Source organism: Ostrea edulis, chromosome 3, assembly GCF_947568905.1.
Source record: "Ostrea edulis chromosome 3, xbOstEdul1.1, whole genome shotgun sequence".
Classification (NCBI taxonomy): domain Eukaryota; kingdom Metazoa; phylum Mollusca; class Bivalvia; order Ostreida; family Ostreidae; genus Ostrea; species Ostrea edulis.
In genome coordinates, this window is record NC_079166.1 from 55064965 (window position 1) to 55090995 (window position 26031).

The following is a 26031-nucleotide window of genomic DNA, read 5'->3' on the forward strand; positions in this document are numbered from 1 at the left end:
GCACTTTCACAAAATCGGTCGGACAAATTTCTCACTAAAGAAGAGGAATAATAAGAATAAGAAGAAAATAATAATAACGAACTATAACTGTGTTGGGATGCCAACACAAATGTCTACGAACACCTCCCCATGTCAGAAATGGTTCTTGATGCCAGATATGCACTCAGGATCCTCAAAGAACTCTAGAAACTAAATTTGGTTGAAATCCGACGGACTTGATTTTTGGCGGCCACTTTTCTTCAATGGCGGCTATTTTGAAACATTTGAAAAATGATTGGAAGGAAATACTGATGCTAGAAATGAATTGTGGACCCTCCATTTACCCCAGAACCCAAATGTTGTAGAGATTTTAACACTTTCAAATATTTCGGTATATGGCGACCATTTTGAAAATGGCGGCTCAAAAAAAAATTTGATGATGGAAATAGACTTGGGGTCATTAAGTTACCCTAGAAATAGAATTTGGATGAAATCCGACAACCTTGAGTTTTGCACGTTTTTTGGCCGCCATCTTAAAACGGCGGCCATTTTGAAAATTTGGAAAGTTGAATGCACCCCTCCTAGTGACCTCCTATCAGCTCACAAAGCTTGAAGTGCATCTGTCGAAGCACTTTCACAAAATCTGTCGGACAAATTTCTCACTAAAGAAGAGGAATAATAAGAATAAGAAGAAAATAATAACGAGCTATAACTGTGTTGGGATGCCAACACAAATGTCTCCAAACACCTCCCCATGTCAGAAATGGTTTTGGATGCCAGATATGCACTCAGGATCCTCATAAAACCCTAGAAACTAAGTTTGGTTGAAATCCGACGGAATTGATTTTTGGCCGCCATTTTCTTCAATGGCGGCCATTTTGAAACATTCGAAAATAGATTGGAAGGAAATACTGATGCTAGAAATGAACTGTGGACCCTCCAGTTACCCCAGAAACCAAAAGTTGTAGAGATTTTAACATTTTTAAATATTTTGGTATATGGCGGCCATTTTGAAAATGGCGGCTGAATTTTTTTTTTAAGGGTGGGAATGAACTCGGGGTCAGCAAATTACCATAGAAATAAAATTTGGTTGAAATCCGACAACCTTGATTTTTTGACGTTTTTGGCCGCCATTTTGAAACGGCGGCCATTTTGAAAATTTCGAAAGTTGATTGCACCCCTCCTCATGACCCCCTATCAGGTCACAAAGTTTGAAGTGGATCTGTTGAAACACTTTCATAAAATCGAGCGGACAAATTTCTCTGGAAAGCAGAGGAATAAAAAGAAGAACAAGAAGAAGAAAATAAGAATAATAAGAAACGGAGCAAAAACAATATGTCTCCGACACTTTGTGTTCGGAGACATAATAAGAATAACGAGCTATAACTGTGTTGGGATACCAATACAAATGTCTCCGAACACCACCCCATGTCAGAAATGCTTTTTGATGTCAGATCTGCACTGAGGATTCTCAAAAAACCCTAACAACTGAATTTGGTTGAAATCCGACGGACTTGATTTTTGGCCGCCATTTTCTTCAATGTCGGCCATTTTGAAACATTTGAAAATTGATTGGAAGGAAATACTGATGCTAGAAGGCAATTGTGGACCCTCCATTTACCCCAGAACCCAAATATTGTAGAGATTTTAACACTTTGAAATATTTCGGTATATGGCGGCCATTTTGAAAATGGCGGCTAAAAAAAAAATTTAATGGTGGAAATAGACTCGGGGTGACCATTTTACCCTAGAAATCGAATTTGGTTGAAATCCGACAACCTTGAGTTTTTGACGTTTTTTAGCCGCCATCTTGAAACGGCGGCCATTTCGAAAATTTGAAAAGTTGAATGCACCCCTCCTAGTGACCCCCTATCAGCTCACAAAGTTTGAAGTTCATCTGTCGAAGCACTTTCACAAAATCGGTCGGACAAATTTCTCACTAAAGAAGAGGAAAAATAAGAAGAAAAGAATAATAAGAATAACGAGCTATAACTGTGTTGGGATGCCAACACAAATGTCTCCGAACACCTCCCCATGTCAGAAGTGGTTTTTGATGCCAGATCAGGATTCTCAAAAAACTCTAGAAACTAAATTTGGTTGAAATCCGATGGACTTGATTTTTTGGCCGCCAGTTTCTTCAATGGCGGCCATTTTGAAAAATCTGAAAATAGATTGGAAGGAAATACTGATGCTAGAAATGAATTGTGGACCCTCCATTTACCCCAGAACCCAAATGTTGTAGAGATTTTAACACTTTCAAATATTTCAGTATATGGCGGCCATTTTGAAAATGGAGGCTCAAAAAAAATTTTTGATGGTGGAAATGAACTCGGGGTCATTAACGTACCCGAGAAATAGATTTTGGTTGAAATCCGACAACCTTGATTTTTTGACGTTTTTTGGCCACCATTTTGAAACGGCGGCCATTTTGAAAATTTGGAAAATTGATTGCACCCCTCCTCATGACCCCCTATCAGCTCACAAAGTTTGAAATTGATCTGTTGAAACACTTTCATAAAATCGAGCGGACAAATTTCTCTGGAAAGAAGAGGAATAAAAAGAAGAAGAAGAAGAAAATAAGAATAATAAGAAACGGAGCAAAAACAATATGTCTCCGACACTTTGTGTTCGGAGACATAATAAGAATAACGACCTATAACTGTGTTGGGATACCAACACAAATGTCTCCGAACACCTCCCCATGTCAGAAATGCTTTTTGATGTCAGATCTGCACTGAGGATTCTCAAAAAACCCTAAAAACTGAATTTGGTTGAAATCCGACGGACTTGATTTTTGGCCACCATTTTCTTCAATGTCGGCCATTTTGAAACATTTGAAAATTGATTGGAAGGAAATACTGATGCTAGAAGTGAATTGTGGACCCTCCATTTACCCCAGAACCCAAATATTGTAGAGATTTTAACACTTTCAAATATTTCGGTATATGGCGGCCATTTTGAAAATGGCGGCTCAAAAAAAAATTTAATGGTGGAAATAGACTCGGGGTGACCATTTTACCCTAGAAATCGAATTTGGTTGAAATCCGACAACCTTGAGTTTTTGACGTTTTTTGGCCGCCATCTTGAAACGGCGGCCATTTTGAAAATTTGAAAAGTTGAATGCACCCCTCCTAGTGACCCCCTATCAGCTCACAAAGTTTTAAGTTCATCTGTCTAAGCACTTTCACAAAATCGGTCGGACAAATTTCTCACTAAAGAAGAGGAAAAATAAGAAGAAAAGAATAATAAGAATAACGAGCTATAACTGTGTTGGGATGCCAACACAAATGTCTCCGAACACCTCCCCATGTCAGAAGTGGTTTTTGATGCCAGATCAGGATTCTCAAAAAACTCTAGAATCTAAATTTGGTTGAAATCCGATGGACTTGATTTTTGGCCGCCAGTTTCTTCAATGGCGGCCATTTTGAAAAATCTGAAAATAGATTGGAAGGAAATACTGATGCTAGAAATGAATTGTGGACCCTCCATTTACCCCAGAACCCAAATGTTGTAGAGATTTTAACACTTTCAAATATTTCAGTATATGGCGGCCATTTTGAAAATGGAGGCTCAAAAAATTTTTTTGATGGCGGAAATGAACTCGGGGTCATTAACGTACCCGAGAAATAGATTTTGGTTGAAATCCGACAAACTTGATTTTTTGACGTTTTTTGGCCGCCATTTTGAAACGGCGGCCATTTTGAAAATTTCGAAAATTGATTGCACCCCTCCTCATGACCCCCTATCAGCTCACAAAGTTTGAAGTTGATCTGTTGAAACACTTTCATAAAATCGAGCGGACAAATTTCTCTGGAAAGAAGAGGAATAAAAAGAAGAAGAAGAAAATAAGAATAATAAGAAACGCAGCAAAAACAATATGTCTCCGACACTTTGTGTTCGGAGACATAATAAGAAACGGAGCAAAAACAATATGTCTCCGACACTTTGTGTTCGGAGACATAATAAGAAACGGAGCAAAAACAATATCTCTCCGACACTTTGTGTTCGGAGACATAATAAGAATAACGAGCTATAACTGTGTTGGGATGACAACACAAATGTCTCCGAACACCTCCCCATGTCAGAAATGCTTTTTGATGCCAGATATCCACTCAGGATCCTCAAAAAACCCTAGAAACTAAATTTGGTTGAAATCCGACGGACTTGATTTTTGGCCGCCATTTTCTTCAATGGCGGCCATTTTGAAACATTTAAAAATAGATTGGAAGGAAATACTGATGCCAGAAATGAATTGTGGACCCTCCATTTACCCCAGAACCGAAATGTTGTAGATATTTTATCACTTTGAAATATTTCAGTATATGGCGGCCATTTTGAAAATGGCGGCTCAAAAAAAAATTGATGGTGGAAAAGGACTTGGGGTCACTAAATTACCCTAGAAATGGAATTTGGTTGAAATCCGACAACCTTGAGTTTTTGACGTTTTTTGGCAGCCATTTTGAAACGGCGGCCATTTTGAAAATTTGAAAAGTTGAATGCACCCCTCCTAGTGACCCCCTATCAGCTCAAAAAGTTTGAAGTGGATCTGTCGAAGCACTTTCACAAAATCGGTCGGACAAATTTCTCACTAAAGAAGAGGAAAAATAAGAAGAAAAGAATAAGAATAACTAGTTCTAATTGTAACGGGGACCGTTACATATGTTCCCCAAACCTCCCCCAATTAAAAAATGATGTTTTTGTGAATCTATAGCAAAAAATCATTTTATTTTAGCCTTTAATTACATGTAGTACGTTTAATATGGTCATTTCAGTACCCAAAAATGAAAGAAAGCGTTGCACACGCATGCGTGTATGATTCCGAATTTTTGTTGATGTCGTTCAACAGGCATGTGTATCATATACCCACAGTGTGAATTTTATAACGTTTCAATCAAATATAAGGAAGTTATAGCGATTTTAAAATCGTCCAATCAGAATTCAGCACACGTGCATGCACGTGCTGAGCAGTAATTCTAACCACAGCAATTTGTAAAAAGTACCAAGACACATATAAAACATTAATATCAATAGAATTTGATGAAAAACAAAAACGTTATCGTCCTTTAAAATTTGAACATTTAAAAACCGTTGCACGCGCATGCGCGTGTGCGTTGGCATTTTTTTGTTACACCAATATATAGATACTCATATTGTCTACATATCCTGTGAATATCATCTCATTCGCTTCATAAATAAGATAGTTACAAACGTTTTAGTATTATCCAATCAAAATGAAGTGCACGTGCATGCGCGTGCAAATTGGTAATTTTGACCATGCAAATCAGTTAAGGGTCTCAATATCTACCTATGATATGAATTTCAAGCCATTTCAATGAACAACAAAAAAGTTAGACTGATTCCAAAGTTAGTGTACAAATTTTGTAATGCACGTGCACGCGAATGCGTGCGCGTGCTGACAAAATAACTATTATTTTTCATATGTACAAATGATATACTATCATCCTCTTTAGGTTTTATATCGCTTCCTTCAATATTCTGATTTTCCATTTTTTGTACCAAAATTGCAATGCACGTGCGCGCGCGTGCATGCACGTGCAGACAAAATGACTATCACTATGCACATCTACAAACGCTATACTATCATCCTGGAAAGTTTCATATCGATCCATTCTGTAGTTTCTGAGAACATTACCGGACAAAAAAGTACCGGAGAAAAAGAATAATAACTAGTTTTAATTGTAACGGGGACCGTTACATATGTTCCCCAAACCTCCCCCAATAAAAAAGTGATCATCTTGTGAATCTATAGCAAAAAATCATTTTATTTTAGCCTTTAATTACATGTAGTACGTTCAATATGGTCATTTCAGTACCAAAAAATGAAAGAAAGCGTTGCACGCGCATACACGCGCAAACGTGTATGATTCCGAATTTTTGTTGATGTCGTTCAACAGGCATGTGTATCATATACCCACAGTGTGAATTTCATAACGTTTCCACCAAATATAAGGAAGTTATAGCGGTTTTAAAATCGTCCAATCAGAATTCAGCACACGTGCATGCACGTGCTGAGCAGTAATTCTAACCACAGCAATTTGTAAGGAGTACCAAGACACATCTAAACCATTAATATCAATAGAATTTGATGAAAAACAAAAAACGTTATCGTCCTTTAAAAATTGAACATTTAAAAACCGTTGCACGCGCATGCGCGTGTGCGTTGGCATTTTTTGTTACACCAATATATAGATACACATATTGTCTACGTAAGCTGTGAATATCATCTCATTCGCTTCATAAATAAGATAGTTACAAACGTTTTAGTATTATCCAATCAAAATTAAGCGCACGTGCATGCGCGTGCAAATTAGTAATTTTGACCATGCAAATCAGTTAAGGGTCTCAATATCTACCTATGATATGAATTTCAAGCCATTTCAATGAACAACAAAAAAGTTAGACTGATTCCAAAGTTAGTGTACAAATTTTGTAATGCGCGTGCACGCGCATGCGTGTGCGTGCTGACAAAATAACTATTATTTTTCATATGTACAAATGATATACTATCATCCTATTTAGGTTTTATATCGCTTCCTTCAATATTCTGATTTTCCATTTTTTGTATCAAAATTGCAATGCACGTGCGCGCGCGTGCATGCACGTGAAGACAAAATGACTATCACTATGCACATCTACAAACGCTATACTATCATCCTAGAAAGTTTCATATCGATCCCTTTTGTAGTTTCTGAGAACACTACCGGACAAAAAAGTACCGGAGAAAAAGAATAATAATAATAATAATAATAACTAGTTCTAATTGTAACGGGGACCGTTACAGATGTTCCCCAAACCTCCCCCAATTAAAAGGTGATGTCCTTGTGAATCTATAGGAAAAAATCATTTTATTTTAGCCCTTAATTACATGTAGTACGTTCAATATGGTCATTTCAGTACCAAGAAATGAAAGAAAGCGTTGCACGTGCATACACGCGCACGTGTGTATGATTCCGAATTTTTGTTGATGTCGTTCAACAGGCATTTGTATCATATACCCACAGTATGAATTTCATAACGTTTCCACCAAATATAAGGAAGTTATAGCGATTTTAAAATCGTCCAATCAGAAATCAGCACACGTGCATGCACGTGCTGAGCAGTAATTCTAACCACAGCAATTTGTAAGGAGTACCAAGATACATCTAAACCCCTAATATGAATAGAATTTGATGAAAAACAAAAACGTTATCGTCCTTTAAAAATTGAACATTTAAAAAACAACTCACGCGCATGCGCGTGTGCGTTGGCATTTTTTGTTACACCAACATATAGATACACATATTGTCTACATATGCTCTGGATATCATCTCATTCGCTTCATAAATAAGATAGTTACATACGTTTTAGCATTATCCAATCAAAATGAAGCGCACGTGCATGCGCGTGCAAATTGGTAATGTTGACCATGTAAATCAGTTAAGGGTCTCAATATCTACCTATGATATGAATTTCAAGCCATTTCAATGAACAACAAAAAAGTTAGACTGATTCCAAAGTTAGAGTACAAATTTTGTAATGCGCGTGCACGCGCATGCGTGTGCGTGCTGGCAAAATAACTATTATTTTTCATATGTACAAATGATATACTATCATCCTATTTAGGTTTTATATCGCTTCCTTCAATATTCTGATTTTCCATTTTTGTACCAAAATTGCAATGCACGTGCGCGCGCGTGCATGCACGTGCAAACAAAATGACTATCACTATGCACATCTACAAACGCTATACTATCATCCTGGAAAGTTTCATATCGATCCCTTTTGTAGTTTCCGAGAACACTACCGGACAAAAAAGTACCGGAGAAAAAGAATAATAATAATAACTAGATTCGATCTCGTTGCGAGCAACGAGTGGGTCTTCCGTCCAAATTTAGATGTGATTAGATAAGAATTTGACTGACATTTTCGTTCATAAATAATTATACAAATATATTGTCTAGACGTACAATTTAGCTTTGGTAATGTTTTACAAATATTGATCATTTAAATGTTATAAATTAAAGACTCTCTCTACCTCTCGGCAACTAATTAAAGGGGTCAGCTTTTTTTCGAGAAAAAAGTTAATAATGTTATTTACTGCGATACAGATTCGACTGATCAGGCGAGTCATGCCGCCCGGAGGCCTATTTTTTTTTTTATATCATTCTAGATATATCTCGCAAAACTGAACAAATTTTTTTCTACATGTCCTATGGAAATTTTCTTAAGAAAAAAGTTATTGATTGCGACATTTATCAGACTGTTAAGGCAAGTCATAAGGTCCGTGGGCCTTTTTCTTGATATCGTTTGAAAGATCTTGCAAACCTGAACAACTTTTGGTCTACATGTTTTATCAAAAGTTTCTCCAGAAAAAAGCTATTGATTGTGACACTAATCAAACTCTTCAGGCGAGCCATGAGGCCTGTTCGCCTTTTTCATGATGTTGTTTGAAACATCTTGCAAAACTGAACAACTTTTGCTCTAGATGTCTCATTAAAAGTTTCTTGACTAAAATGTTATAGATTACAACAATAACCCAACTGTTCAGGTGAGCCATGAGACCCGTAGGCCTTATTCTTAACATCGTTAGTAACGCTTGCGAATCTGAACAACTTTTGTTCTACATGTCTTATCAAAAGTTTCTCGAGAAAAAAGTTATTAATGTTATTAATTGTGATACAAATTCGACTGTTCAGGCGAGCCATGACGCCCGCAGGCCTATTTTTTGATATCATTAGATACATCTTGCAAAACTGAACAACTTTTATTCTACATGTTTCATCAAAGTTTCGTGACGAAAAAGTTAATCATTGTAACAGAAATTCAATGGTTCAGGTGAGCCATGAAGCCCATGGGCCCATTTCTTGATACGGCACGAAAGATCTCAATAAACTGTACAACTTTTGTTATATATGTCTAAACAAAATATTTACGAGTATAACGTTATGCGACATTTATCACTGTTAAGGCGAGTCATAAGGCCCGTGGGCCTTTTTCTTGATATCGTTTGAAAGATCTTGCAAAACTGAACAACTTTTGTTCTACATGTCTTATCAAAAGATTCTCGAGAAAAAAGTAATAGTGACACTGATGAAACTGTTCAGGCGAGCCATGAGGCCCATTGGCCTTTTTCATGATGTTGTTCGAAAGATCTTGCAAAACTGAACAACTTTTGTTCAAGATGTCTTATTAAAAGTTTCTTGACAAAAATGTTATAGATTACAACAATAACCCAACTGTTCAGGTGAGCCATGAGACCCGCAGGCCTATTTATTAACATTGTTAGTTAACCCTTGCGAAACTGAACAACTTTTGTTCTACATGTCTTGTCAAAAGTTTCTCGAGAAAAAAGTTATTAATGTTATTAATTGTGATACAAATTCGACTGTTCAGGCGAGCCATGACGCCCTGAGGTCTAGTTTTTTATATCATTAGATAGATCTTGCAAACCTGAACAACTTTTATTCTACATGTCTTATCAAAAGTTTCGTGAGAAAAAAGTTAATCATTGTAACAGAAATTCAATGGTTCAGGCGAGCCATGAGGCCTATGGGCCCATTTCTTGATATGACATGAAAGATCTCAATAAACTGTACAACTTTTGTTATATATGTCTAAGCAAAATATTTACGAGTAAATAGTTATGATTTAAAACGTGGAGAAAAATGAGACACTTTTTTAAACCCCATTTTCGATCCCTACCGAGCTTCCATACTAGGCACTTCCGGAAATTTTGAAAACCCAGGTGCACAACTACAACATGTCGTCTAACATCACTGAAAATTTCAGCACTCTAGCTTTTATCGTTTTTTGAGTTTTTGTCTGGACAAAATGGTCATCTGAAAATCGATAAAAGGGGGATAACTTCCAACCGGAAGTGATTTTTCAAAAATTGAAACGGCGGTACAAACTTCAAATGGCAACGCATCAATCCTGAAAATTTGAAGCAAATTGATCCATCCATCTCCGAGAAATCTTCTGCACAAAAATCGGTAAGGAGAAAAAAAAAGAATAATAATAATAATAATAAGAAAAGTGAAAAATCAACAATAGAATAATAGAAGGGTCTTCCGCTGAAGACGGAAGACCCTAATAAGAAGAAGAAAAGTGAAAAATCAACAATAGAATAATAGAAGGGTCTTCCGCTGAAGACGGAAGACCCTAATAAGAAGAAGAAGAAGAAACAGAGTTAAAACAATATGTTCCCAAACTTTGTTTGGGGAACATAATAATAATAATAATAATAATAAGAAACAGAGTAAAAACAATATGTTCCCAAACTTTGTTTGGGGAACATAATAATAACTAGACACGATCTCGTTGCGAGCAACGAGTAGGTCTTCCGTCCGATTTGTTGATGCACTCGGAGTTAAAAAAAAAAAAAAAAAAGACAAATGAGTCCCAATTTAGTTTCCGACTTTAAGACACTTTAGATATAATCAATTTTTCATATCATAAGCTTCTGAAGCAAAGTTGCGGTGAAATTCGTTTGAAATTCGACTCTCCAGGCGAGCCATAAGGCCCGCGGGCCTATTTCTTGATGTCATTTGTTAGCCCTCTATAGACTCAACAACTTTAGTTCTATATGTCTTTACAAAATATTTACCTGTAAAAAGTTATTGAGATCGACCGATATCGACAAAAAATCGACTCTACAGGCGAGCCATTAGGACCATAGGCCTATTTCTTGATATCAATCGATAGATCTTGATAAACTGAACAACTTTTGTTCAATATGTCCTTACAAAATATTTACCAGTTACAAGTTTTTGAAATCGACTGATATCGACAAAAATCGACTCTACAGGCGAGCCATGAGGCCCACAGACCCATTTTTGGATATTGATCGATAGGTTATGACACATTGAACAACTTTTGTTCAATAATGCTTTTCAAAAAATATGTCGTTTTAAAGATATGAGGCGTCAAATATTTACGATTTTGGCCCTTAAAATCTCTAATTACGTAACATATGACCTACTTTTTGATTTGATAAGATCAAGCTCGTTGAGATGAACATTTCCGCTTCTACAACTTATTATAAAATATTAATAGTTTCTGAGATATTCTCAAAAACATTTGGACCCTTCTGAACCCCTAATTTAAAGGGCCAGCCCGTTTTGCTAGATATCGTAAGAAAGGCCTTGTCATTTTAAACATTTTTTGCTCAACAAGTATTTAGAAATTCTTTACCGTTCTCGAGTTATCTCTACAAGAAATATTTAGGGGCCAAACTGTAGCTCCCTAACGGGGCCACATAGGGAAAAAACCAAATGTACATATTGTTTAGATTATCATTCTGAACAACTTTTGTTCAATAATGCTTTTCAAAATATTTGTCGTTTTCAAGATATGAGGCGTCAATTATTTATGATTTTGGCCCTTAAAATCCCTTATTACGTAACATATGACCTACTTTTTGATTTGATAAGAACAAGCTCGTTTAGATGAACATTTCCGCTTCAATGACTTATTACAAAATATTAATAGTTTCTGAGATATTCTCATAAACCTTTGGACCCTTCTGGGCCCCTAATTTAAAGGGTCAGCCCCTTTTGCTTGATATCGTAAGAAAGGTCATGACATTTCAAACATTTTTTGTTCAACAAGTATTTAGAAATTCTTTACCGTTCTCGAGTTATTTCTAGAAGTAATTTTTAGGGGCCAAACTGTAGCTCCCTAACGGGGCCACATAGGGTAAAAACGAAATATGCATATTGTTTAGATTATCATTCTGAACAACTTTTGTTCTTTATTGCTTTTCAAAATATTTGTCGTTTTCGAGATACAAGGGGTAAAACATTTATGGTTTTGGCCCTTAAAATCCCTTATTACGTAACATATGACCTAAATTTTTATATGAATAGATTTGGATTGTTGAGATGAACATTTTTTGTTCTTTGACTTATACCAAAATATTAACGATTTTTCAGATATTTGATCTAGACTTTGAGCCCTTCTAGATCCCTAATTTAAGGGGCTAGCCCCTAAATCTTGATATTTTCGAAAAGATCTCGTAAATGTGCACAACATTTGTTCTACATGTCTTAACAAAATATTTGCAAGAAAAAAGATATTGGAGATCAAAGGTCAAAAATCGCCGAAATCGGCCAAAAATTTTGGCATCCATTTTTTCAGGTCCAGGCGAGCTTTTAGGCAAATCGCCTCCGGTAAAATCGAATCCCCCACAAATCTTCTAAAATGTTTACTCTATCTTGTGTAGAAATTTCAAGACTCTAGCTTCAAAACTAACGGAGGAGATGTGTGGACAACAAGGCCCTTCAAAAAGTCACTAAGAGAGAGATAACTCCTGACCGGAAGTGACGTCAAGCACGAAATTTTGCAAGCAAAGTCTCGTCACCAAAAGACATCTTTCCTGAAAATTTCGTGAAAATCGATCGAGAAATGGCTGAGAAAAACGCGTGTACTACCAAGGAAAATAATAATAATGAAGAAGAAGAACGCGAACAATAATAGTAAGGTCTTCCGCAGGAGACGGAAGACCTTAATAATAATAACGAGCAACGAGTAGGTCTTCCTTCCGATTTGTTGATGCACTCGGAGTTAAAAAAAAAAAAAAAAGACGAATGAGTCCCAATTTAGTTTCCGACTTTAAGACACTTTAGATATAATCAATTTTTCATATCATAAGCTTCTGAAGCAAAGTTGCGGTGAAATTCGTTTGAAATTCGACTCTCCAGGCGAGCCATAAGGCCCACGGGCCTATTTCTTGATGTCATTTGTTAGCCCTCTATAGACTCAACAACTTTAGTTCTATATGTCTTTACAAAATATTTACCTGTAAAAAGTTATTGAGATCGACCGATATCGACAAAAAATCGACTCTACAGGCGAGCCATTAGGACCATAGGCCTATTTCTTGATATCAATCGATAGATCTTGATAAACTGAACAACTTTTGTTCAATATGTCCTTACAAAATATTTACCAGTTACAAGTTTTTGAAATCGACTGATATCGACAAAAATCGACTCTACAGGCGAGCCATGAGGCCCACAGACCCATTTTTGGATATTGATCGATAGGTTATGACACATTGAACAACTTTTGTTCAATAATGCTTTTCAAAAAATATGTCGTTTTAAAGATATGAGACGTCAAATATTTACGATTTTGGCCCTTAAAATCTCTAATTACGTAACATATGACCTACTTTTTGATTTGATAAGATCAAGCTCGTTGAGATGAACATTTCCGCTTCTACAACTTATTATAAAATATTAATAGTTTCTGAGATATTCTCAAAAACATTTGGACCCTTCTGAACCCCTAATTTAAAGGGCCAGCCCGTTTTGCTTGATATCGTAAGAAAGGCCTTGTCATTTGAAACATTTTTTGCTCAACAAGTATTTAGAAATTCTTTACCGTTCTCGAGTTATCTCTACAAGAAATATTTAGGGGCCAAACTGTAGCTCCCTAACGGGGCCACATAGGGAAAAAACCAAATGTACATATTGTTTAGATTATCATTCTGAACAACTTTTGTTCAATAATGTTTTTCAAAATATTTGTCGTTTTCAAGATATGAGGCGTCAATTATTTATGATTTTGGCCCTTAAAATCCCTTATTACGTAACATATGACCTACTTTTTGATTTGATAAGAACAAGCTCGTTTAGATGAACATTTCCGCTTCAATGACTTATTACAAAATATTAATAGTTTCTGAGATATTCTCATAAACCTTTGGACCCTTCTGGGCCCCTAATTTAAAGGGTCAGCCCCTTTTGCTTGATATCGTAAGAAAGGTCATGACATTTCAAACATTTTTTGTTCAACAAATATTTAGAAATTCTTTACCGTTCTCGAGTTATTTCTAGAAGTAATTTTTAGGGGCCAAACTGTAGCTCCCTAACGGGGCCACATAGGGTAAAAACGAAATATGCATATTGTTCAGATCATCATTCTGAACAACTTTTGTTCTTTATTGCTTTTCAAAATATTTGTCGTTTTCGAGATACAAGGGGTAAAACATTTATGGTTTTGGCCCTTAAAATCCCTTATTACGTAACATATGACCTAAATTTTTATATGAATAGATTTGGATTGTTGAGATGAACATTTTTTGTTCTTTGACTTATACCAAAATATTAACGATTTTTCAGATATTTGATCTAGACTTTGAGCCCTTCTAGATCCCTTATTGAAGGGGCTAGCCCCTAAATCTTGATATTTTCGAAAAGATCTCGTAAATGTGCACAACTTTTGTTCTACATGTCTTAACAAAATATTTGCAAGAAAAAAGATATTGGAGATCAAAGGTCAAAAATCGCCGAAATCGGCCAAAAATTTTGGCATCCATTTTTTCAGGTCCAGGCGAGCTTTTAGGCAAATCGCCTCCGGTAAAATCGAATCCCCCACAAATCTTCTAAAATGTTTACTCTATCTTGTGTAGAAATTTCAAGACTCTAGCTTCAAAACTAACGGAGGAGATGTGTGGACAACAAGGCCCTTCAAAAAGTCACTAAAAGAGAGATAACTCCTGACCGGAAGTGACGTCAAGCACGAAATTTTGCAAGCAAAGTCTCGTCACCAAAAGACATCTTTCCTGAAAATTTCGTGAAAATCGATCGAGAAATGGCTGAGAAAAACGCGTGTACTACCAAGGAAAATAATAATAATAATAATAATGAAGAAGAAGAACGCGAACAATAATAGTAAGGTCTTCCGCAGGAGACGGAAGACCTTAATAATAATGAAGAAGAAGAACGCGAACAATAATAGTAAGGTCTTCCGCAGGAGATGGAAGACCTTAATCATAATAATAATAATAATAATAATGAAGAAGAAGAACGCAAACAATAATAGTAAGGTCTTCCGCAGGAGACGGAAGACCTTAATAATAACTAGACACTCATTACTAGTAATGAGTAGGTCTTCCGTTAGACCACTTCCGGTAAAGAACTTTCTGTTCCTACAAAAACCATTTAAATATATCAGAAAATGTGTCTTAACAATGAATGAGAAATGTATTATCGAATTTTTTACTCCTTTCTCGTAACTTTCGGTGACGACCGGAAGTACTATTCAGATGCGTTTTCCTATAAATGACAGCAACTCTTTACTGTCTATATTCCCTGAAAATGTCACGTCTCTATCTGAAAGAGTTCTCAAAAAAAGAAGTAAACCTAAGAAAGAAAAAGTAGTAGGTTACTACCGACCGGAAGTCAATTTTGAAAAACAAAATTATCAAAACTTTGGAAGTTCATACTTTTTTTAAGACATGTGAAAATCATATGAAGGACTTCAAATATAAGCGAGATTTATGGGGACAAAGAGAAGAAAATTAAAAAGGTATTTTATCAAGAAACCGGAAGTAGTCGTTTTGACTACCGACAGAGTCAATATTCTTTTGACACTTTGAAAGAGACTTAATAAACTAGTATAGGTTTCAATTTAAAGGAAAAAGTTTGAAATTTGCGATTCTTTCCATCACTTCCGGTGACGACAGGAAGTGACGGTCGACATATTCAACCCACTACTGCACGCCTACAAACGGAGATTGATCATCCCTGAATGTTTGATGAACCTATATTTTACTTTTTCCAAGAAAAATGCTGGACAAAATTCCTTTTGAGAAACAAAAAATCGGCCTTATTTTCCGACCGGAAGTGAATTTTGTAAAAACAAAAAGAATTATAGCAAGGTCATTTCATAAGACATTATTCCTGAAAATTTCAGCCATCTCTGAGAAATCACTCGAAGAAATCGGAAAATCGACAATTATTCAAATACTTCCGGTATAGACCGGAAGTGACGGACAAAAAAATTGAATGTATGTGTACAATGGACTAATGTTAGTTGATCAACTCTACAAGTTTCAAGCGTCTATCTATATTCATTATTGAGAAACTGAAAAAACAAGGTTTGAATATGTCCACCCTATATCTCACGACCGGAAGTGAATTTTTTCAAAAATATTGAAATTTACTCTAGACATTTATAGTGTCTATAACATATGTAAAATTCAAATCATTAACTTGTTTTATGACCGAGATTTATGGCACTGAAAAATGAGAGAATGAATAGTCTTTCTTTGATATAACCGGAAGTTGGAGTTTCAACTTCCGGTGGGGTCAACATTTTTTTGAGAATTAGAACTAGAGCTAGTAAACCGATATAGGTTTCAGTTTGAAAGAAAAAAGTTTGAAATTCATGTTTCTTTTAATCACTTCCGGTGACGACCGGAAGTGACGGCCGACATTCTTAACCCCCTACTGCACGCCTACAAAGTGAGATCTATTAACTCTGAAATTTTGGTGACTCTATCTTTTACCGTTTCTGAGAAAAACGCTGGACAAAATATCTTGTAAAAAGAGGAAAATTGGACATATCTTGCGACCGGAAGTGAATTTTGAAAAAATGAAAAAAAACACCTCAAGGTACCATCGTTCTCTATAACCTGTGAAAGTTTCAGGAAAATCCATCCAACGGTCTCGGAGACGAAAGGGAAAAAAAAATAATAATAATAATAATAAACAGTAGAATCACTAGGTCTTCCGTTAGAAACGGAAGACCTTAATAAACAGTAGAATCACTAGAAGGTCTTCCGTTGGAAAACGGAAGACCTTAATAATAATAATAAACAGTAGAATCACTAGAAGGTCTTCCGTTAGAAACGGAAGACCTTAATAATAATAATAAACAGTAGAATCACTAGAAGGTCTTCCGTTGAAAACGGAAGACCTTAATAATAATAAGAAACAGAGTAAAAACAATATGTTCCCAAACTTTGTTTGGGGAACATAATAACGAGCTATAACTGTGTTGGGATGCCAACAAAAATGTATCCGAACACCTCCCCATGTCAAAAATGGTTTTTGATGCCAGATCAGAATTCTCCAAAAACCCTAGAAACTAAATTTGGTTGAAATCCGACGGACTTGATTTTTTGGCCGCCATTTTCTTCAATGGCGGCCATTTCGAAAAATCTAAAAATAGATTGGAAGGAAGTACTGATGCTAGAAATGAATTGTGGACCCTCCATTTACCCCAGAACCCAAATGTTGTACAGTTTAACACTTTCAAATATTTCAGTATATGGCGGCCATTTTGAAAATGGCGGATGAAAAAAAACTGTATGGTGGAAATGGACTAGGGGGCACCAAAATACCCTAGAAATAGAATTTGGTTGAAATCTGAGAACTTTGAGTTTTTGACGTTTTTTGGCCGCCATTTTGAAACGGCGGCCATTTTGAAAATTTGAAAAGTTGATTGCACCCCTCCTAATGACCCTCTATCAGCTCACAAAGTTTGAAGTGGATCTCCGAACACCTCCTCATGTCAAAAATGTTTTTTGATGCCAGATATCCACTCAGGATCCTCAAGAAACCCTAGAAACTAAATTTGGTTGAAATCCGACGGACTTGATTTTTGGCAACCATTTTGTTCAATAGTGGCCATTTTGAAACATTTCAAAATTGATTGGAAGGAAATACTGAAGTTAGAAATGAATTGTGGACCCTCAATTTACCTCAGAACTCAAATGTTGTAGATATTTTAACACTTTCAAATATTTCGGTATATGGCGGCCATTTTGAAAATGGCGGCTCAAAAAATAATTTTGATGGTGGAAATGGACTCGGGATCACTAAATTACCCTTAAAATAAAATTTGGTTGAAATCCGACAACCTTGATTTTTTGACGTTTTTTGGCCGCCATCTTGAAACGGCAGCCATTTTGAAAATTTGAAAAGTTGATTGCACCCCTCCTAATGACCCCCTATCAGCTCACAAAGTTTGAAGTGGATCGGTCGAAGCACTTTCATATAATCGGTCGGACAAATTTCTCACTAAAGAAGAGGAAAAATAAGAAGAAAATAATAATAACGAGCTATAACTGTGTTGGGATGCCAACACAAATGTCTCCGAACATCTCCCCATATCAGAAATGGTTTTTGATGCCAGAAATGAACTCGGAATCCTCCATCAAACCTAGACAGTAAATTAGGTTGAAATCAGACGGACTTGAATTTTGGCCGCCATTTTCTTCAAGGGCGGCCATTTTGAAACATTTCAAAATTGATTGGAAAGAAATACTGATGCTAGAAATGAACTGTGGACGCTCAATTGACCCCAGAACTCAAATGTTGTACAGATTTTAACACTTTCAAATATTTCGGTATATGGCGGCCATTTTGAAAATGGCGGCTCCAAAAACAATTTGATGGTGGAAATGGACTCGGGGTCACTAAATTACCCTAGAAATAGAATTTGGTTGAAATCCGACAACCTTGACTTTTTGACGTTTTTGGCCGCCATTTTGAAACGGCGGCCATTTTGAAAATTTCGAAATTTGATTGCACCCCTTCTCATGACCCCATATCAGTTCACAAAGTTTGAAGTGGATCTGTCGAAGCACTTTCATACAATCAAGCGGACAAATTTCTCAGGAAAGAAGAGGAATAAGAAGAAGAAGAAGAAAATAAGAATAATAAGAAACGGAGCAAAAACAATATGTTTCGGACACTTTGTGTTCGGAGACATAATAAGAAACGGAGCAAAAACAATATGTCTCCGACACTTTGTGTTCGGAGACATACATGTAATAAGAAACAGAGTAAAAACAATATGTTCCCAAACTTTGTTTGGGGAACATAATAAACAGTACAATCACTAGAAGGTCTTCCGTTGGTAACGGAAGACCTTAGTAAACAGTACAATCACTATAAGGTCTTCCGTCTGAAACGGAAGACCTTAATAATAAGAAACAGTAGAATCACTATAAGGTCTTCCGTGAAGAACGGAAGACCTTAATAATAATAAGAAGAAACAGTAGAATCACTATAAGGTCTTCCGTAAAGAACGGAAGACCTTAATAAGAAACAGTAGAATCACTATAAGGTCTTCCGTGAAAAACGGAAGACCTTAATAATAAGAAACGGAGCAAAAACAATATGTCTCCGACACCTTGTGTTCGGAGACATAATAATAAGAAACGGAGCAAAAACAATATGTCTCCGACACTTTGTGTTCGGAGACATACATGTAATAAGAAACAGAGTAAAAACAATATGTTCCCAAACTTTGTTTGGGGAACATAATAAACAGTACAATCACTAGAAGGTCTTCCGTTGGTAACGGAAGACCTTAGTAAACAGTACAATCACTATAAGGTCTTCCGTCTGAAACGGAAGACCTTAATAATAAGAAACAGTAGAATCACTATAAGGTCTTCCGTGAAGAACGGAAGACCTTAATAATAATAAGAAGAAACAGTAGAATCACTATAAGGTCTTCCGTAAAGAACGGAAGACCTTAATAAGAAACAGTAGAATCACTATAAGGTCTTCCGTGAAAAACGGAAGACCTTAATAATAAGAAACGGAGCAAAAACAATATGTCTCCGACACCTTGTGTTCGGAGACATAATAATAAGAAACGGAGCAAAAACAATATGTCTCCGACACTTTGTGTTCGGAGACATACATGTAATAAGAAACAGAGTAAAAACAATATGTTCCCAAACTTTGTTTGGGGAACATAATAAACAGTACAATCACTAGAAGGTCTTCCGTTGGTAACGGAAGACCTTAGTAAACAGTACAATCACTATAAGGTCTTCCGTCTGAAACGGAAGACCTTAATAATAAGAAACAGTAGAATCACTATAAGGTCTTCCGTGAAGAACGGAAGACCTTAATAATAATAAGAAGAAACAGTAGAATCACTATAAGGTCTTCCGTAAAGAACGGAAGACCTTAATAAGAAACAGTAGAATCACTATAAGGTCTTCCGTGAAAAACGGAAGACCTTAATAATAAGAAACGGAGCAAAAACAATATGTCTCCGACACCTTGTGTTCGGAGACATAATAATAAGAAACGGAGCAAAAACAATATGTCTCCGACACTTTGTGTTCGGAGACATAATAATAATAAACAGTACAATCACTATATACTTAATAAGAAACAATAGAATCACTATAAGGTCTTCCGGTCTTCACGGAAGACCTTAATAAGAAACACGCAAGACCTTAATAATAATAAACAGTACAATCACTAGAAGGTCATCCGTTGGTAATGATTGGTTTTATATAGCGCCTTATCCAGCGTATGCTGCTCAAAGCGCTTTACAATTATCAATGTACATTATTACCCCGGCAGACCTTATATCAAGCTAGAACTTTCTCAGCCTCCTAGGAAGCATAGAGTGCAAGCTGCCATTACAAGCGCTAGAGCACTAACATTCTAACAATATATTTCACTGTCTATAGCCAGGTACCCCTTTTACACTTGGGTGGAGTGAGGAAATTCATGTGAAGTGCCTTTCCCAAGGACACAACGTCAGCCCTGCCGCGGCCAGGACTCGAACCCACGACCTTTCGGTCGAGAGTCTGACGGCCTAACCACTCGGCCACCGACGCCATTATTCCTTCTGAAGGGTCTTAATCCTTGATTAGAAAACAAATACTTTCCAAAATGATATTTTGAACCTTGTATGAATAAATACTAAATGTATGTAGAATACGTCAATGTTAGATGGGATACGGAAGAATATTGAACAACTCGCAAACTTTGACCACAGGGTGTACTTGGATGAAATGATTTACATTTGCTTTGTTTGATGAAGAAATATTAAAAGTAGCGGTAAATTCTTACTTGTTGACCTGGATCCGCAGTTGCTGCAAAAACGTTTTTTAATGATATTCTGACATCGCACTCCATCTTTTACTGAATTGCACATTCGCGATCCAGGATCAAAAATTTTCTTGTCTATTTCCCATCCACATTCTTCACAATATTGTTGGTCTCGGGAGATCTCCTCTTCGCAAATAGCATCCTTCTCAGGGTCAAAGTTTGGACATTTTACATGTTCCATTGTATCCACTTTTTATCCTGAGAAAAAAGATATAGTGTGTATTACCTTTGTGCATTTGTTGGGAAGCCATTTGTACCAGCTATGAGCGTGATACAATTCTTTCTTACCATACCAAGCTTTAGCTTATCTACATGTAAATATCCCAAATCCAGCATGTTATACCGCGCACTGGAGTCAATTGGACAAGTAGTAGTTTGCTGCAATAATCACGGGAGGCAGAGCGCAATATTTACTGACTGATTTCCTCTTTAATGGATTCTACTGACCCTTGATTGGATTTTACTGACTCTCTATGGATTTCACTGATCTTTTATTGGATTTTACTAACCTTATTGGATTTAAGTTCGTTATAAAATAATTTTATGATGTTATGAAAAAGATAACGAACAGTGATCAATCTCATAATCCTATAAAGAATACAAAATCGAGAACAAACATTGACATCTAGAAACACTAGAGCTGGGATCAGATGTCTAGAAGGAGTAAACATCCCCTATCGACCGGTCACATCCGCCGTGAGCCATCAGGTAAAAAGAGTAATTCGTAACCAAAATCGTTATGAAACAAGTCAAATATCATCCCACCTAATAACAAGTTGTATTGCAAATAAGATCATTATAAAGACCATAAAATCTGCAAAATGCTGCGTCTAAACTAGACTGTTGAAACCCTTGTAACATCAACTTATTTATCTGTAGTCTGTTACGCTTTAAATAATTGATCTTACGCAGAACATCCCTTCTCGTCATATAAGCACTAGCGGCTCAATATCAGACCGAAAGCATTAGCCCGAGACCTCATGCTGATCGGTTTGGCTGATATGAAAATTTATCATGAAATTTTCCCTGTTTATCATACAACTTCTCATATTGAAATTATTTAGCTGAACTGAAACCAACATTCGCATAATACGCAATATGTTTACTTGACATCACAATTGTACATGTGTTTCCTAATGTGCAATTTAATTTCAGGCCAAAGTTTGCTGAATACGATGCACTTTAATATCTCTCAGATTCTAAATCCAAAATAATATCATTAAGAACAGTATATCATCACCGTAGCTAACGTCTTTAGATTTAATTTGAGTATGGAAAATTTCATCTACTTAATCCAATTCCCTGTTTTCATGACTCCTAAAACCTTTTCTACGCAATATCACTGTTGAATAGATGAATGATTCCATGCAACGCACTACATCTGTCATCAGAGCACTCTCGTTGTATTTTCAGCAAATGAATAGGGCATACTATAAAACCTGGCCTGGCCCCATTGGCCTGGCCTCAATTTTGGCTTCTAATTATGTTCCATCCCAAATTTTGGCCTGGCCTCAAAATTTGGCCCGACCTCAAATTTGGACTCTAAACCAACCAACAATTTTTTTTATTATAACATTGTTATTATTTTGTCATAGAGATTTACAAGTACGCCGCTTGACACTTAACAACGGTAGTAGATAACAAGTAAATATTATGATATTTTCCTTCGATACAACTATGACGTGACGCATTTTTCATTATGACGTCATCAAGCGCGAAGTGCACTGAGGTATATCAAGAGTTATCTCCCTGTTGTTGCAAACCTTACCTTAATCTGACACACTGTGTATCCCGACAAAAATTTGTCTCCAAGTGCAAGTCAGATTAGACAGGTTTCTCTGTATTGCTCTTAGGGGAAAGGTAGTTCATCATTGGGATTTAATGTTTGATGTATCTTATAAGCGCTCAGGATAGCATCGGGACGCATCAGCCTCTTCATTTGTTTTGTTTTTTAAATAATTTGAAATCCATATGTACATGTATAGTAAATGACCTTATTTTGTGATCTTTCAATTCTTACAAACTTGTATCAGTTATTTATCCACTTTATAATGTCAAATTTATTTCTATTTTCAGGACTGGACCTGTGTTAAGAAGTACCACAAATCTTTCTCACACAGTTGAAGTACACTTCCATGCTCTGGTTTCTCACACAGTTGAAGTACACTTCCATGCTCTGGTTTCAAAAACGTTTATCAAAACTGTCAATGCTGATATGGTTATAATAGCAATTCATGATGATTTTTGGGGTCAGTGGCAAGACCTTCGACACAGATTGCATCCAAGAGAGTAAGACAGACTTTTTAGCTCACCTGAGCTGAATGCTCAAGTGAGCTTTTCTGATTGCCTGTTGTCCGTCTGTAAACTTTCACATTTTCAACTTCTCCAGAACCATTGGGCAAATTTCAACCAAACTTGGCCAAAAGCATCCTTCGGTGTAGGGCTTTCAGGATTATTCAAATGAATGACCACCCCTCCTTCAAAGGGGAGATAATCACAAATATGCAAAAATAGGGTGGGATCATTTAAAAATCTTCTCAAAAACCACTGAGCCAGAAGAGCAGTTTCAATTTTGTTAAAATCATGGCCCCCGGGGGGTATGATGGGGCCACAATAAGGGATCAAAGTTTTACAAGCAAATATATAGGTAAAATCTTTGAAAATCTTCTGGAGAACCACATGGCTAGGAAAGTACAAATTTACATGAAAGCTTCATGTTATTTAAGCTTAATTCTCTGAATTATCTTGTTTTGATTTGTTTCATACGGAAACGTATAACCGCCTCGTGTTGTTGTGTTATACCTCAAAATGGCAAAATAAAATTAGTGTCATCTTCCAATGAAATGTTTATAACGTCAAAATTATGTCAACTTGTACAAGGAGATCAGAAAAAATCGATATACTTTGGATGATTTTACCGCCCTCTTCCAGCTTTATTGACTTTCCGTAGTTTCATCAGATTACTAAGAAAGCTCATTAGTATCATGCTAAAATATAAATTCACATTCCATTATCTCGTAATTACGAGAAAAGATCTCGTAATTACGAGAACATATTGATATAAATCCGAGTTGCACAACTTATGGATGATCTTGGAAACGTTTGATACTTCTTCCCTCTTTGTTAATTGGTCAGCAAATCGAAATGATCTTATTCAAAGTGTGTGTGATGGTACATATTGTCGTCCGGTGTAGCATAATTTAGGAATGCTAAATACCTATAATTTTCGTTCCGGGTCATCATTTACGTTCCAGTCCACGTAAGTTTAGTTCCGGTTATAATCACACTGTTAGAAATATGAAATGCATATGTCTACGGGCATTTTTTGTGGGTTTTATTTCTTTCATCGGATATACAATAATGAAAGACTAATAGAACCGGAATATCTATTTTTGTGTTTTCAAAATTTGTCAGATCAACAGGTGCTTATTCTTGTTTTATTACGGAGGTTTGATCTACAATTCAAAGGACTGTAAAGTGGAGGTGTGAAACCTTTATATATGTAGATAGAGTTGTTGCATGACTCCTTCTACAATATGTATCAACACAAACCCTCACCATTATTAGATGTACATGTAATTGTAGCATTAGGTACTGATCTACATGTAGGAATGAGACTTCTTGAACTAAGTTTGGATTTTTATTGATCTATTTTATTTTTACAAATCTAGACTACATACATAAATGTATGCAATATATCTCTTTTTTATTGATCAATGCCATCATATATCTTTAATGATCAAATCATTTTGTACTGGTTACTTAAGATATTAAGTACGCGGGAGAGAGAGAGAGAGAGAGAGAGAGAGAGAGAGAGAGAGAGAGAGAGAGAGGGGGGGGGGGGGGCACTAATCCTGTACAAGTATGCTACTACGAAAGTAAAAACAAAAGATGCATATACTTAAAGTGCTAGATAGTGGTTTGTTAAAATAATGATATTTTCATATTATAGATATTTGAAATTTATCAATATATGAAATGAAACAAAGTCAAACATGTAATCATTTAATGAGAGTAACAAAAAGGCGATCACGGCCTCCACTGAAAATGATATTAGAATCGTACAAGAATTCCAAATATTCATTCGCATTACACAATTCAACATCTAACCACAGCTAAATATTGTCTACATAGATACCTATATTTATCTTAACCCCCCACCCCACACCTTTCCATCTACCGCGGCCGGCGACAATATATTCCATTGGTTTATTGTCTCCGACGACAGTATGTACCGTGATGCAAATAATATGCCGTATTACGACGCATATTATCGTCGGCGACAATATGTAGTATATGTAGCAACGGACAATATGTAGTATATGTACCAACGGACAACATGTAGTATATGTACCAACGGACAATATGTAGTATATGTACCAACGGACAACATGTAGTATATGTACCAACGGACAATATGTAGTATATGTACCAACGGACAACATGTAGTATATGTACCAACGGACAACATGTAGTATATGTACCAACGGACAATATGTAGTGTATGTACCAACGGACAACATGTAGTATATGTACCAACGGACAACATGTAGTATATGTACCAACGGACAATATGTAGTATATGTACCAACGGACAACATGTAGTATATGTAGCAACGGACAATATGTAGTATATGTACCAACGGACAACATGTAGTATATGTACCAACGGACAATATGTAGTATGTGTACCAACGGACAATATGTAGTATATGTACCAACGGACAATATGTAGTGTATGTACCAACGGACAATATGTAGTATATGTACCAACGGACAATATGTAGTATATGTACCAACGGACAATATGTACCGTTAGGGTACGTGCATATCGTCGCCGAGGATATTTTCCAAACGACAATATGTACTATCATAGTGTGTACTTAACGGCGGAATTACAAGAATTCTTGAACTTTCAAATTCATACACAGTTACACTAAGCATTATGATAGTTTAACTTTATCATTAGCTTATATCATCGTAAAACTTGTAAAATTTAATTGATTTAATTAATTGATAGTGCAGAAACCTACAATAATAAATCGTCGTTTTCTTTCCTTTCTACTTTAAGGTGGGTCGATCCTCATGTGACTTATCAATATTAATGGTTAAAAGTGCCAAATCTGTATTGATTTCCATTCAATATAGTTGAATTTAATCAATAACCAAAGAAAATGTGGATGTTGCCACATTTTTAAAGATGTCAGACAAACAAAACCGGAAGTACAAGTTAACATCAGAAAATCACACATTTTCGTTATACAGAATAATTAAAATAGATAAAAACTTGTTGAAATGACAAATTTCAATGGCATGCTTTGAATGGAAAGTGATTTCTTATATTTAAAACAGCATCCAAAACACACTGACGTAATGAGGAGAAAAGAGCTCA

General features: G+C 36.0%; 1 protein-coding gene across 1 annotated transcript in view; it reads right to left on the reverse strand.

Annotated features, from left to right (window-relative positions):
- The window catches only part of LOC125676423 (E3 ubiquitin-protein ligase rnf213-beta-like), a 357493-nt gene that overhangs the window by 304814 nt on the left and 26648 nt on the right, over nucleotides 1-26031 (reverse strand). The window contains exon 3 of the mRNA XM_056160943.1: nucleotides 20601-20837. Coding sequence (XP_056016918.1) covers nucleotides 20601-20820 — 220 coding nt within the window. The 5' untranslated portion in view covers nucleotides 20821-20837. The remainder of the gene's footprint in view (nucleotides 1-20600; nucleotides 20838-26031) is intronic.